This window comes from Stegostoma tigrinum, chromosome 16 (assembly GCF_030684315.1).
Source record: "Stegostoma tigrinum isolate sSteTig4 chromosome 16, sSteTig4.hap1, whole genome shotgun sequence".
Lineage (NCBI taxonomy): Eukaryota > Metazoa > Chordata > Chondrichthyes > Orectolobiformes > Stegostomatidae > Stegostoma > Stegostoma tigrinum.
The window spans coordinates 49,568,723-49,584,129 of NC_081369.1; the positions used below are offsets into that span (position 1 = coordinate 49,568,723).

General features: G+C 44.7%; 1 protein-coding gene across 2 annotated transcripts in view; it reads left to right on the top strand.

Annotated features, from left to right (window-relative positions):
- LOC125460102 (hepatocyte nuclear factor 4-beta-like) overlaps window positions 1-15,068 on the top strand; it is an 82,004-nt gene extending 66,936 nt beyond the window's left edge. The window contains exons 9-10 of one of the 2 annotated variants that reach the window (XM_048547210.2): window positions 10,733-10,855; window positions 11,255-15,068. In XM_048547210.2, coding sequence (XP_048403167.1) covers window positions 10,733-10,855; window positions 11,255-11,394 — 263 coding nt within the window. In that variant the 3' untranslated portion in view covers window positions 11,395-15,068. The remainder of the gene's footprint in view (window positions 1-10,732; window positions 10,856-11,254) is intronic. The other variant, XM_048547211.2, reaches the window with a different exon arrangement.
- Window positions 15,069-15,407: the final 339 nt, after the last annotated feature.

Sequence of the window (15,407 nt, forward strand, 5' to 3'; positions counted from 1 at the left end):
AAGAAGGCAGCTAGGAATGTAAAAACAGGGAGTAAGAGTTTACACAGAAATCTAAATTGGTAACAAATAAATAAACTGAGTTCTGAAGACATCATATTGGACTCAAAACTTTAACTCCATTTTTCCCCCCAGAGATGCTACCAGGCGTGTTGAGTTAGAACATAGAACATAGAACATAGAACAGTACAGCACAGAACAGGCCCTTCAGCCCACAATGTTGTGCCGACCATTGATCCTCATGGATGCACCCTCAAATTTCTGTGACCATATGCATGTCCAGCAGTCTCTTAAATGACCCCAATGACCTTGCTTCCACAACTGCTGCTGGCAACGCATTCCATGCTCTCACAACTCTCTGCGTAAAGAACCTGCCTCTGACATCCCCTCTATACTTTCCACCAACCAGCTTAAAACTATGACCCCTCGTGCTAGCCATTTCTGCCCTGGGAAATAGTCTCTGGCTATCGACTCTATCTATGCCTCTCATTATCTTGTATACCTCAATTAGGTCCCCTCTCCTCCTCCTTTTCTCCAATGAAAAGAGACCGAGCTCAGTCAACCTCTCTTCATAAGATAAGCCCTCCAGTCCAGGCAGCATCCTGGTAAACCTCCTCTGAACCCTCTCCAAAGCATCCACATCTTTCCTATAATAGGGCGCCCAGAACTGGACGCAGTATTCCAAGTGCGGTCTAACCAAAGTTTTATAGAGCTGCAACAAGATCTCACGACTCTTAAACTCAATCCCCCTGTTAATGAAAGCCAAAACACCATATGCTTTCTTAACAACCCTGTCCACTTGGGTGGCCATTTTAAGGGATCTATGTATCTGCACACCAAGATCCCTCTGTTCCTCCACGCTGCCAAGAATCCTATCCTTAATCCTGTACTCAGCTTTCAAATTCGACCTTCCAAAATGCATCACCTCGCATTTATCCAGGTTGAACTCCATCTGCCACCTCTCAGCCCATCTCTGCATCCTGTCAATGTCCCGCTGCAGCCTACAACAGCCCTCTACACTGTCAACGACACCTCCGACCTTTGTGTCGTCTGCAAACTTGCTGACCCATCCTTCAATTCCCTCATCCAAGTCATTAATAAAAATTACAAACAGTAGAGGCCCAAGGACAGAGCCCTGTGGAACCCCACTCACCACTGACTTCCAGGCAGAATATTTTCCTTCTACTACCACACGCTGTCTTCTGTTGGCCAGCCAATTCTGTATCCAAGCAGCTAAGTTCCCCTGTATCCCATTCCTCCTGACCTTCTGAATGAGCCTTCCATGGGGAACCTTATCAAATGCCTTACTGAAGTCCATATACACCACATCCACAGCTCGACCCTCATCAACCTTACTAGTCACATCCTCAAAAAACTCGATAAGGTTTGTAAGGCATGACCTACCCCTCACAAAGCCGTGTTGACTGTTAGTCGACTGTTAGTGTTGACGAGTTAGTCCTGCATTTGTTGTGTTTCTTTCTGTTTTCCAGCATCTGTAGTATTTTGCTTTTAATTTTTAAAAAATGAGTGTTGTTCTTCCAGAGATTGAGCATCAGGAGTCAGTAGTAAACTACAGGGAAATGGCAAATGAAATGAAAAAATCATTTTCACAATAGAGGTTACAAAAAATGCCATAATAATAGCTACAAATCTGGAGGTAGAAGGAAGAAAGGAAGTTGGTAAAATTATAACGAGTAAAGTAACACTGAGAAAACTGGTGGAGCTTTGGGTTACAACTCCCTGAGTCCTGATTATGTTCATCCTAGGATCTCAAAAGAAATGGTCAATGAGAAGTAAATGCATTAGTGTTAATTTTCAAGAACTTATTGAATTCTGGAAAATAGAAACATCATGCAGTTATTTAAGGAGGAAGGAAGTCAGAAAACAGGAAACTATAGGCCCAAAAGCTAATGCCTGCTGTCGACAAATCAATCATTAAGGAGGCTATAGTTGGGCACGTAGAAAAAGTTGAGGTAATCAGAAAGAGTCCACGTGTTTTTTTGAAAGGGTGTTGATGTTTAATCAACTTGTTGGAGTCCTTTGAAGGAGAAACATGTACTCTTGGAAAGGGAAGTCTATTGAATTCCTGCACTTGGATTTGCAAAAGGAAATTTACAAGACACCACATAGAGGTTATTCTGAAAAGTAGTACATGTTGTTGGGAATAACATACTACCATAGATAAAAGATTGGCCGTCTGGCAGAAAACAAGAGTCTGCATGAGTCAGTATTTTGTCGAATCGGCAGGATGTGTGGGTGGGCCTGCTCTGGTGTCAAATTGTTTTTCTCTAACAAGGGCATGGTTCCCTAATGTTCACATGATACATCAGTCAGAAAGTATGTTCTGAAGATGACATAAGAAAGTTGCAAGCTGATATGGATAGGAAGAGTGAAAAACATGGATTACCTAGGCAGAGATAATAAAATGTGAGGCTGGATGAACACAGCAGGCCAAGCAGCATCTTAGGAGCACAAAAGCTGACGTTTCGGGCCTAGAGAATGGCTACAGAATTCAAAGATGCAGAGGTATCCAGGTGTTGTAGTGCATGAATCATACAAAGTTAGTATGCAGGTTGAAGAAGTCATAAAGAAGGTATTGGGATAATATACATTATTATGAGAGGAATTGAACATAAAATTAAAGATGTTATGCTTCATTTATACATTGTCTAGAAACCTTGTCTAGAATACTGTGCACAGTTTTGGTCTCCTTATTTAAGAACTGACGTAAAAGTGTTAGAGGTAGTTCAGAGGAGGCTCTTCAGATTCATATGTCTTGAATGAGTGGGTCGTTTTATGGGGTTAGGGTGGACAGGCTAGGCTTGTCTATTTTGGAATTTTGAAGAGTAATAGATGCCTTAATTAAATTATGAGAATCTGAGTGTGCATGGTGAACCAAGTGTATTCACAAACAGCATTTCCTTTTGTGAGGGAAATGGTGGTACGGGGAGTATTTTAAAATTAGGGGCTGCCCTTTTAGGACAGAGATGAAGAGAATTTTTTTTTCCTCTCAGAGATTATGTCTGGAGGTCAGTGCTGAGTGGTGTCCCGCAGGGCTCTGTTCTTGGGCCTCTGCTCTTTGTAGTTTTTATAAATGACTTGGATGTGGAGGTTGAGGGGTGGGTTAGTATGTTTGCTGATGACACAAAGGTTGAAGGTGCCGTTGATAGTATCGAGGGCTATTGCAGGCTTCAGCGAGACATTGACAGAATGCAGAGCTGGGCTAAGAAATGACAGATGGAGTTCAACCTGGATAAATGCGAAGTGATGCATTTTGGAAGGTCAAACTCAAATGCTGAATATAGGATTAAAGGCAGGATTCTCGGCAGTGTGGAGGAACAGCGGGATCGTGGTGTTCAAGTGCATAGCTCCCTCAAAGTTGCCACCGAGGTGGATAAGTTTGTTAAGAAAGCAAATGGTGTTTTGGCTTTCATTAACAGGGGGATTGAGTTTAAGAGCCATGAGGATATGCTGCAGCTCTACAAAACCCTGGTGAGACCACACTTGGAATATTGTGTCCAGTTCTGGTCGCCCTATTATAGGAAAGATGTGGAGGCTTTGGAGAGGGTGCAAAGGAAGTTTACCAGGATGCTGCCTAGACTGGAGGGCTTGTCTTACGAGGAGAGGTTGACTGAGCTCGGACTTTTCTCTCCAGAAAGAAGGAGGAAGACAGGTGACCTGATCAAGGTGTACAAGGTAATGAGAGGCAATTAAGGTGTTAGGAGGAAGGTATAGAGGAGACGTCAGAGGGAGGTTCTTCAGCCAGAGAGTTGTGAGCACATGGAATAGTTTACCTGTGGTAGTCGTGGAAGCGGAGTCATTAGTGACATTTAAGCGACTGCTGGACATGCACATGGACAGCAGTGAATTGAAGGGAATGTAGGTTAGGTTATTTTATTTTGGGATTAGGATTATTCCACGGCACAACATCGTGGGCTGAAGGGCCTGTACTGTGCTGTACTTTTCTATGTTCTATGTTCTATTATGTGAATTTAGAGTCAGAAACACAGAGCAGGAGTAGGCCATTTGGCCCTTCAAGCCTGCTCCTCCATTCAATGTGATCATGGCTGATCCAGTACTCTGTTCCTGCTTTCCTCCCACACCCTTTCTTTTAGCCCTAAGACTATATCTGCCTCCTTCTTGAAAACATTCAATGTTTAGGCCTCTATCTCTTTTTGTGGCAGAGAATTCCACAGCTCATCACTCTCTAGAAAAGGAAACTTCACCTCATCTCAGTCCTATGTGGCCTATCTGTACGTTTAGAAGTCTTTGCCTTAGAAGCTGGTAGATGAAGGGCCATGGAATACTTGTTTGGTGGAGATAGATAAGTTGTTGTTAGGCAAGGGAATCAAAGCTTATTAGGCAAAGATGGAAAGATGAAATTTAAAATTGAGACTGATCAGACATGATCTTATTGAATGGTGGAGCAAGTTTGAGGAGCCAAATGGCCTATTCCTATTAATAATTCCAATTTTTGTATGATTGAATGAGTCAAAAAACACACAAAATAGATTTATTGTGAAAGTAAAAGAAGAATAGTAAATAGTTGATTGTCATCATCGATGTGTGCGACCAGCTTGGTTAACTGGATGACCGCTTTGGGGCCCAAAATGCCAACAGAGCAAGTTCAATTCCCACACTGCCATCTCAACGTCAGCCCTTGCCTGAAGGATGGTGACCATAATGCTAAAATTAACACCAATTATCTTCTCTTTAATGAGAGAGTGGGACTATGGTGATTGTGTGTACCTACAACAGCACCCACTCTCTATGCAGACAAAATGTGCAACGTTCATTTTTACACTCGAGCCTTGTGAATTGGAAGCTTGAAACAATGCATGCTTGATGATTTCCTTTTGGCTCACTGGAGAAAATTGAGCTTGAAAGTTTCAATGAAATTTTGTATGTAACAGTTGGTTTCTGGGCATTGTTCCAATTGAAGGTGCAATAGAGTCCACTTAGTAAAGATCTGTCTTGGTTCTGTAAGATGATAGAGGGGATACCAGACATAATGGGAACTGCAGATGCTGGAGAATCCAAGACAATAAAATGTGAGGCTGGATGAACACAGCAGGCCCAGCAGCATCTCAGGAGCACAAAAGCTGACGTTTCGGGCCTAGACCCTTCATCAGAGAGGGGATGGGGTGAGGGTTCTGGAATAAATAGGGAGAGAGGGAGAGGCGGACCGAAGATGGAGAGAAAAGAAGCTAGGTGGAGAGGAGAGTATAGGTGAGGAGGTAGGGAGGGGATAGGTCAGTCCAGGGAAGACGGACAGGTCAAGGAGGTGGGATGAGGTTAGTAGGTAGGAGATGGAGGTGCGGCTTGGGGTGGGAGGAAGGGATGAGTGAGAGGAAGAACAGGTTATGGAGGCAGAGACGGGCTAGCCTGGTTTTGGGATGCAGTGGGGGGAGGGGACGAACTGGGCTGGTTTTGGGATGCGGTGGGCGAAGGGGAGATTTTGAAGCTGGTGAAGTCCACATTGATACCATTGGGCTGCAGGGTTCCCAAGCGGAATATGAGTTGCTGTTCCTGCAACCTTCGGGTAGCATCTTTGTGGTTTACTGCGAACCGAGCGGAGGTGTTCTGCAAAGCGGTCCCCAAGCCTCCGCTTGGATTCCCCAATGTAGAGGTGCCACATTGTGTATTCTAGGTAGCTGTGGGAGTTGGTGGGCTTGAAATGGACATCAGTTACAAGCTGGTTGCCTGAGATGGAGACTGAAGAGATCCAGGAAGGTGAGGGATGTGCTGGAGATGGCCCAGGTGAACTGAAGGTTCGGGTGGAAGGTGTTGGTGAAGTGGATGAACTGTTCGAGCTCCTCTGGGGAGCAAGAGGAGGCCCATGATGGACATATCATCTAAAGAATGCGAGGGGGGGTGGAAATGGTTTGCGACTGGGAGGTGCAGTTGTTTATTGCGAACCAAGCGGAGGTGTTCTGCAAAGCGGTCGCCAAGCCTCCGCTTGGTTTCTCCAATGTAGAGGAAGCCACACCGGGTACAGTGGATGCAGTATACCACATTGGCAGATGTGCAGGTGAACCTCTGCTTAATGTGGAAAGTCATCTTGGGGCCTGGGATAGGGGTGAGGGAGGAGGTGTGGGGTCAAGTGTAGCATTTCCTGCGGTTGCAGGGGAAGGTGCCGGGTGTGGTGGGGTTGGAGGGCAGTGTGGAGCGAACAAGGGAGTCACGGAGAGAGTGGTCTCTCCGGAAAGCAGTCAGGGGTGGGGATGGAAAATTGTCTTGGGTGGTGGGGTCGGATTGTAGATGGCGGAAGTGTTGGAGGATGATGCGTTGTATCTGGAGGTTGGTGGGGTGGTGTGTGAGAACGAGGGGGATCCTCTTAGGGCGGTTGTGGCGGGGGCAGGGTGTGAGGGATGTGTTGCGGGAAATGCGGGAGACGCGGTCAAGGGCGTTCTCGACCACTGTGGGGGGAGAGTTGCGGTCCTTGAAGAACTTGGACATCTGGGATGTGCAGGAGTGGAATGCCTCATCGTGGGAGCAGATGCGGCGGAGGCGGAGGAATTGGGAATAGGGGTAAGAGTTTTTGCAGGAGGGTGGGTGGGAGGAGGTGTATTCTAGGTAGCTGTGGGAGTCGGTGGGCTTGAAATGGACATCAGTTACAAGCTGGTTGCCTGAGATGGAGACTGAGAGATCCAGGAAGGTGAGGGATGTGCTGGAGATGGCCCAGGTGAACTGAAGTTTGGGGTGGAACGTGTTTGTGAAGTGGATGAACTGTTCGAGCTCCTCTGGGGAGCAAGAGGCGACGCCGATACAGTCATCAATGTAACGGAGGAAGAGGTGGGGTTTGGGGCCTGTGTAGATGCGGAAGAGGGACTGTTCCACGTAACCTACAAAGAGGCAGACATAGCTGGGGCCCATTTTCCGCCGCCTTCGCCTCCACGCCTACTTCTTCAACCGGGAACCTAACCCTCCCTCCACTGACCCCTTCACCCGCTTCCAACACAAGTCCTCCTCCTGGACACCACCCCCAGGCCTCCTACCCTCCCTCGAGCTCTTCATCTCTAATTGCCGTCGAGACATTAACCGCCTCAACCTCTCCACCCCTCTCACCTACTCCAACCTCTCCCCCGCAGAACGGGCAGCCCTCCGCTCCCTCCGCTCCAACCCCAACCTCACCATCAAACCCGCAGACAAGGGTGGCGCAGTGGTAGTATGGCGCACTGACCTCTACATCGCTGAGGCCAGACGCCAACTCTCCGACACCACCTCCTACCGCCCCCTCGATCATGACCCCACACCCAAGCACCAAACCATCATCTCCAACACCATTCATGACCTCATCACCTCAGGGGACTTCCCACCCACAGCCTCCAACCTCATTGTTCCCCAACCCCGCACGGCCTGTTTCTATCTCCTACCCAAAATCCACAAACCTGCCTGCCCTGGTCGACCCATCGTCTCAGCCTGCTCCTGCCCCACCGAACTCATCTCCACCTATCTGGACTCCATTTTCTCCCCTTTGGTCCAGGAACTCCCCACCTACGTCCATGACACCACCCATGCCCTCCACCTCCTCCAGGACTTCCAATTCCCTGGCCCCCAACACCTCATTTTCACCATGGACGTCCAGTCCCTATACACCTGCATTCCGCATGCAGATGGCCTCAAGGCCCTCCGCTTCTTCCTGTCCCGCAGGCCCGACCAGTCCCCCTCCACCGACACCCTCATCCACCTAGCCGAACTCGTCCTCACCCTCAACAACTTCTCTTTCGATTCCTCCCACTTCCTACAGACTAAGGGGGTGGCCAGGGGCACCCGCATGGGCCCCAGCTATGCCTGCCTCTTTGTAGGTTACGTGGAACTGTCCCTCTTCCGCACCTACACAGGCCCCAAACCCCACCTCTTCCTCCGTTACATTGATGACTTTATCGGTGCCGCCTCTTGCACCCCAGAGGGGCTCGAACAGTTCATTCACTTCACCAACACCTTCCACCCCAACCTTCAGTTCACCTGGGCCATCTCCAGCACATCCCTCACCTTCCTGGATCCCTCAGTCTCCATCTCAGGCAACCAGCTTGTAACTGATGTCCATTTCAAGCCCACCGACTCCCACAGCTACCTAGAATACACCTCCTCCCACCCACCCTCCTGCAAAAATTCCATCCCCTATTCCCAATTCCTCCGCCTCCGCCGCATCTGCTCCCACGATGAGGCATTCCACTCCCGCACATCCCAGATGTCCAAGTTCTTCAAGGACCACATCTTTGCCCCCACAGTGGTCGAGAACGCCCTTGACCGCGTCTCCCGCATTTCCTGCAACACATCCCTCACACCCCGCCCCTGCCACAACCGCCCTAAGAGGGTCCCCCTCGTTCTCACACACCACCCCACCAACCTCCGGATACAACGCATCATCCTCCGACACTTCCGCCATCTACAATCCGACCCCACCACCCACGACATTTTTCCATCCCCACCCCTGTCAGATTTCCAGAGAGACCACTCTCTCCGTGACTCCCTTGTTCGCTCCACACTGTCCTCCAACCCCACCACACCCGGCACCTTCCCCTGCAACCGCAGGAAATGCTACACTTGACCCCACACCTCCTCCCTCACCCCTATCCCAGGCCCCAAGATGACTTTCCACATTAAGCAGAGGTTCACCTGCACATCTGCCAATGTGGTATACTGCATCCACTGTACCCGGTGTGGCTTCCTCTACATTGGAGAAACCAAGCGGAGACTTGGGGATCGCTTTGCAGAACACCTCCACTCGGTTCGCAATAGACAACTGCACCTCCCAGTCGCGAACCATTTCCACTTCCCCTCCCATTCTTTAGATGACATGTCCATCATGGGCCTCCTGCAGTGCCACAATGATGCCACCCGAAGCTTTAGGAACAGCAACTCATATTCCGCTTGAGAACCCTGCAGCCCAATGGTATCAATGTGGGCTTCACTAGCTTCAAAATCTCCCCTTCCCTCACCGCATCCCTGAACCAGCCCAGTTCGTCCCCTCCCCCCACTGCATCACACAACCAGCCCAGCTCTTCCCCTCCACCCACTGCATCCCACAACCAGCCCAGCCTGTCTCTGCCTCCCTAACCTGTTCTTCCTCTCACCCATCCCTTCCTCCCACCCCACGCCGCACCTCCATCTCCTACCTACTAACCTCATTCCCACCTCCTTGACCTGTCCGTCTTCCCTGGACTGACCTATCCCCTCCCTACCTCCCCACCTATACTCTCCTCTCACCTATCTTCTTTTCTCTCCATCTTCGGTCCGCCTCCCCCTCTCTCCCTATTTATTCCAGAACCCTCACCACATCCCCCTCTCTGATGAAGGGTCTAGGCCCGAAACGTCAGCTTTTGTGCTCCTGAGATGCTGCTTGGCCTGCTGTGTTCATCCAGCCTCACATTTTATTATCTTGGAATCTCCAGCATCTGCAGTTCCCATTATCTCTATAAGTAAAATGCAATTATTTTCCAATGCAAGTAACACTATCAGTGTTATTTAATGTGAAGTGCTGTGTGCATTCCTAATTACCAGTCTTCTCTAAATTCTATTCTGTTAAATTATTTGTTTACGTTGCTTATTTAGCAAGTGAATATTGAAGTAGGATCGTTTAATATTGGAGGTTAAACTCAGATGAAAATGACTCCTTATTCATATTGTGAAATAAACAACATCTGCTAACTTTACTAGAACATGAATTCTCAGCATACAATTACTGCAAACGTTACATTATGTAAAATGTGTAAAGATGATTCCAGTATTTTGTTCAAGTGAATCCAATCACTTCACAAATTGCAGATTTTACAGAATTTAATAAGAACAGTTTTTACTTGAAAAGTATTAATCTGTAATGTGAGAATTGAAGGAGTCTTCAAAACTGTGATTTGGATAGCCTAAATGAGTTGGAACCATTTGGCAGATGAAGATCTATGCATGAAGAAAAGTTAACCAGGTTGAGCCATTGGAGCTTAAAGAACGAAACTTGAACTAATTGAAGAATGTAAGATCCTGTGGGGTCTTAGCTGATGGCGTACTAGGAATGTTTCTTCTAATGGGAGAAGACAAGAACCAAAAGATGGAGTTTAGAAACAGGAAACCTTTCCTCTCAAAATGGAAATAAGCAGAATTCATTTCTCTGACAAGGCCAATGCAATCGTTTTCCCTAAAAAAAAGGTGGAGCAGAGTCTTTGAATTTATTCATAGCTGAGTTGAATTTTTAATAGACAATCAAGCCAAGAGTTTGAGGAGCAGACAGCCAAGTGGAGCTGAGATCACAATCAAATCTATTGAATATGATCTTATGAATGGTGGAATAGGCTCGAACAGCTGAATGGATGACTCCTGCTTCAAAGCCCTTTACCTATCCAATGAGAGTAGTTTATATACTGTGTCCAGGATCAGGATTATAAACATCATTAGTTTCTCTTAAATTTATCATGGGTTAATATTTTGAAATAAAGTAAAACAAGTGGGGTCACCAGACTGATGTCTAATGAACCAGCAACTAATGAAGACTGATATTTTTGGTCAGAGACAAAAAAACTGCAGATGCTGGAATTCAAGGTAGACAAACAGGAGGCTGGAAGAACACGGCAAGCCAGGCAGAATCTGGAGGAAAGGAGAAGTCAGTGTTTTGGGTATTACCCTTCTTCAGGACTGAAGAAGGGTAAAGTGATGTTCTGTCACATTATGTTACCCAACATTATTTTATAGCTGCTTTCTTTGAAAAAAAAATTCACTTTACAATCTTTATATGCCATAGGATCCACAAACGAAGTAACTCAGTACCCACATTCTGGACACTCTGGTCTAGTTCACAATCCTTTAAGTGGCCATGCAGTGATTACAACGGGTGTGTCTTCAGCTATCCATCATGTTCAAACCTGTAAGTCTCCTGACAGGATTTTGAAGAATCTATTCTTTTTAAAAAGCCCTAATTATAAGACTACCTAATGCTCCATTAACATTGCACTAATACTTATTTTAAATTCTGTTGTAGTCCACTTTTATTGAAAATTAGGGGAAGATATTGTTAATATTTCTGATGATGTTCAACCTTTGATGATGAGAACAGTCATGACCAACAGGTGATTGCAAACCTTTTAAAATAAATTGTAAGCAATACAAGTGGAAGGAATTGAAGATTTTCAATACTTGAATCCCTTTTTTGGAGTATGCAGGATGTTTTCTTAGTTAATATGTACCAGTGCAAGAAGTCAACTGATTTGTAAGTTTTCGGATTGACAATCGCCATTTAACCTGAATTTTTTCTTCTTTCTTGCAGCATCACCAGAAACTCCACTTCCGTCGCCGTCTTCTGGTTCAGGAAATGAAGAATATAAACTGCATCCTGTTGCTCAGATTCAGACTCCGTCTGCACGTATGCTGCCTCAAAGCATCATTCCCAAGCAGGAAATATTGTAAAATAACAAACCAATGTAATCCCACATTGACCATGTGTGAAAACAGAGACCAATTTACAACGGGCACTTCTCCATACTACAAATGTCAGTTAATATGGAAAGAAACAGAAAGTGTGTTGTGAGTGTGTTTGTAATGAGAATGAACATAAGTATTCATACCACCTCATATCATTAATACTTGTAGAAGTCATGTGTGGAAAAGTATCAAATATGTTTATACATAATTCATCTTAAATTTCCTCTGTACTTAAACCAAGAGACACATAATCTAGCATAATCATAGAATTTTGGGTGTAGATTAGTTAGGGTCGGAAATCCAATGCACTCAAAATTCCGCAATTTATAACAACTGTCTTTCAAAATCTCCATCTGAACCATAAGTCTATCCATAAAACCGGGTCTGCCCATAAATTAAAAAGGCGAGGTGAGAGTGACTACCGTTGACACTAAGGCAGCATTCAACCAAATATGGAATCAAGAAGCACTAGCAGAACTAGAGTGAATGGGAATCGGGGGACATTTCAAGGCAGGCTGGAGTTATGCTTTGCACAAAGAAAGTTGACTGTGATTGTTAGAAGTCAATCACTTTGGCCCAAGACATTGCTGTTTCCTAGACTTAACCATCTTCTCATGTTACGTCAATGATCTTCCCTCCACATAAGCTCAGAATTGGGGGTGTTTGCTCATGATTGCACAATGTTCAGAACATTTGTGGCTCATCAGATACTGAAGCAGTCCATGTTCAAGTGCAGTAAGATCTGGACAATATCCAGGTTTGGTCTGACAAGAAGCAAGTAACGTTCACACCACTCAAACTTTTGATTTAATTTGATTTATTATTGTCACATGTACCAAGATACAATGAAAAGTATTGTTTTGTGTGCTATACTGGCAAATCCTACCTTACATAAGTCCATCAGCGTAATAGAACAGAATGCAGACTATGGTATTCCAGCTACAGAGAAGGTGCAGAGAAATATCAACTTCCATATATGGGAGGTTCAAAAGTCTGATAACAGCAGGGAAGAAGCTGTTCTTGAATCTGTTGGTATGTGTTTTCAAGGGAAAGTGCCAGGCAATGGTCATTTCCAACATAAGAGAATGTAACCATTCCCATTGACATTCAAATAAATTGAAACAAAGATGTTGGAAATCAGAAACAAAAACAGAAATTGCTGGAGAGACTCAGCAGCTCCACCAGCATCTGTGAGGAGAAAGCAGAATTAACACTTTGGGACCAATGATCCTTCTTCAGAATTGAACAAGGAACGTTAACTCTGCTTTCTCTCCACATATGCTGCTGCAACAATGGAGTTTCTCCAGCTCTTTGGCATTCAGTTGCATTACTGCTGCCAAATCCCCCACTATCAATGTCCTGGAGTTCACATTAACCAGAAACTGAAGTGGAATATCCATTGTTGGGCACAAAAACAGATCAGAGGTTAGGAATTCTGCTGGGAGTAACTCACCTCCTGTCTCCTTAAAGCCTGTCCATGTATCACAAGACACAAGTCAGGACTTTGATGGAATACACCACAATTGCCTTGATGTGTGCAGCTCCAATCACACTCAAAAAGCTTTATGTCATCCCAGACAAAGCAGCACACTTATTTTGCACCCTAACCACAACCTTCGTATTCACTCCCCATTGAACAGCAGTGGCAGTAGTGTGTAGTGTAGTAATTCACCAAGGCTCCATTGACAGCACCTTCTCAACCCACACCTCAACCACTTAGAAAAGGCAACAGATGCATGGGAACACCACCACCTGCAAGTTCTCCTCCAAGTCATGCATGATCCTGACTTGGGGTTTGCAGGCACAAACATGCAGATAAGAAAGCTAATTTGGCTGTTATTCTTTATAATGGCATGATTTGAACATAAAAGTAAAGAGGTTACACCTTAGGGCACTGGAGAAACCACATCTTGAATGCTCTGTGCAGTTTTGGTCTGCTTTCTCATTTAAGGTAAGATGTAAATGCTTTGGAGGCAGATCATAAGAGATTTACTATTGATTCCTGGAATGAGCAGGTTGTCTTATGATGAGAGGTTGAACAGTTTGGGCTTGTTTCTACTGAAGCTTAGAGGAGTGAAGAATGACTTGACTGAAGTGTACAAGACCGTGAGCAGTCTTGACAAGGTGGGGATAGAAAGGATCTTTTCTCTTGTGCGGGTGTCTCCAAGTTTGAGACACTGTTTTAAAATTAGGGATTGCCCTTTCAGGACAGAGAAGAGGAGGAATTTCTTCTTTCAAAGGTTGAGCAACTTGGAACACATTGTCTCAGAACACAGTGGAGGTAGGGAATATTTTTTAAGACAGAGGTGCTTTTTAGGAAAGGGAGCAACAGTTATCAGAGCCAGATGGGATGTGAAATCTGAAACACAAACAGAACAGCCATGATCTTCTTGAAATGCAGAACAGCCTTTAAGAGATGAATAATCTACATTGGCTCCTATTGCATATATTCACGTAAGCTGCGTCACTGTGTCTTCGATGTTGCTGGGTCAATATTCTAGAACTCCCTCCCTAACAGCACTATACCTATAACCCATGGACTGCAGTTGTTCTAGAATGCAACTCACCACCACCTTTTCTAGGGCAATTAGAAATAGACAACACAGGTAGACATAGCCAGTAAATTCCTACATCCCACAGGTGAATGAGTAAAACCACAGACATTAGTTTTCTATACTTGCAGCAGCTCTGAAGCTCCTTCAAAACTATGACTGGATTTTCTGAGCTGTAGCAGAAAACTAATATCTTTCTAAAGTTTAATCACAGTTGTTTGAGAGCCTGAAAGAAAATAGACAGAGACTGGGTCATGTTTTGCTTTTTTATTTGCATACATTTTTTATGATATATTGCATTGAAAATGGGAAAGCTTTCCTGATTGCAGGTTGGTAACCACATGTGTCTAACGTGCATATTTGATGCCTAAACGAGTTGAAACTTTAATGTTCAAGTGTGGCAGGAATCTTAGAACATAGGAACAGGAGTAGGCCATTCAGCCCCTTACAATCTCCATCACTCTCCTTTAGCCCTGATTGTTTACAACCATTTTCATATTCAGGCATGTTCTAAAGGGATTCACAGAAAATTTGAGTGTAACTAAATATGGCACAAGGGGTACCTTTTTGAGCCTAACTTCTGAATTGTGCCCATGGAGTAAGTTCAAGCCCATTATATTGTACTGTTTAACAAAAGTAAAATTGAGAATCTCTATAAAATGTTTGGAAAGAATTTCGTGCATCATGCCACTGACTTTGTTGAGTAATCAAAGATCTGCAGCATTTTAGACAATTTATGTCTCATCATTGAAATGTTCCACTGATTTATTAAATAAAACAAAAATAAAAACAAAATTGTAGATAAATCATGTGGTATTATAGCACTGCATTTCAGAACACATTACCTGTAGTTAATAATTTCATTAAGGGCTTCCTTAGGTTTTCTGGATGGCTCAGCTGCTTAGAGGTGCAAACATCATAATCACACACACCAGGAACACCTTAGGATCAAATTACCTTGTTTCACTAACTTGTTAGTTTCACAAGTTGGCTGTGTTGCAAACTCTTGGACAGTGAAGAACACTTTTGTATCTTTAACCCAGCAAGAAGTCAATGTACAGGAGATGAATAGAGACAAGAGGGCAGTGAAAGAAGGTACAGAATTGAGAGGAGAGGAAAATGCCTTCTGGGTTTGTAAATTGAATTGACTCATTCACACAATGGCTTCTTCAGCATTGTGCTTGAAGAGATGGAATATCCAGAAGGAGCAACTGTAATTTACTTCTCAGTAAACTTAATGTGAATTTATCATGATTTTCTAGTGTGAATGTTAACAGCAGCAAAGAATACATTATGCAGCCAAAGAAATGTCTGCAATCAAACGAAATAAATAGGATCCAGACTGATTTTGAAATTGCAATCTTTTGCAATCTCAATAGGTTTCCAGTGATGTTGTTCTTGTGGCTTCCATGATAAATATCATCTGAAATCTCATTGAGGTCCATG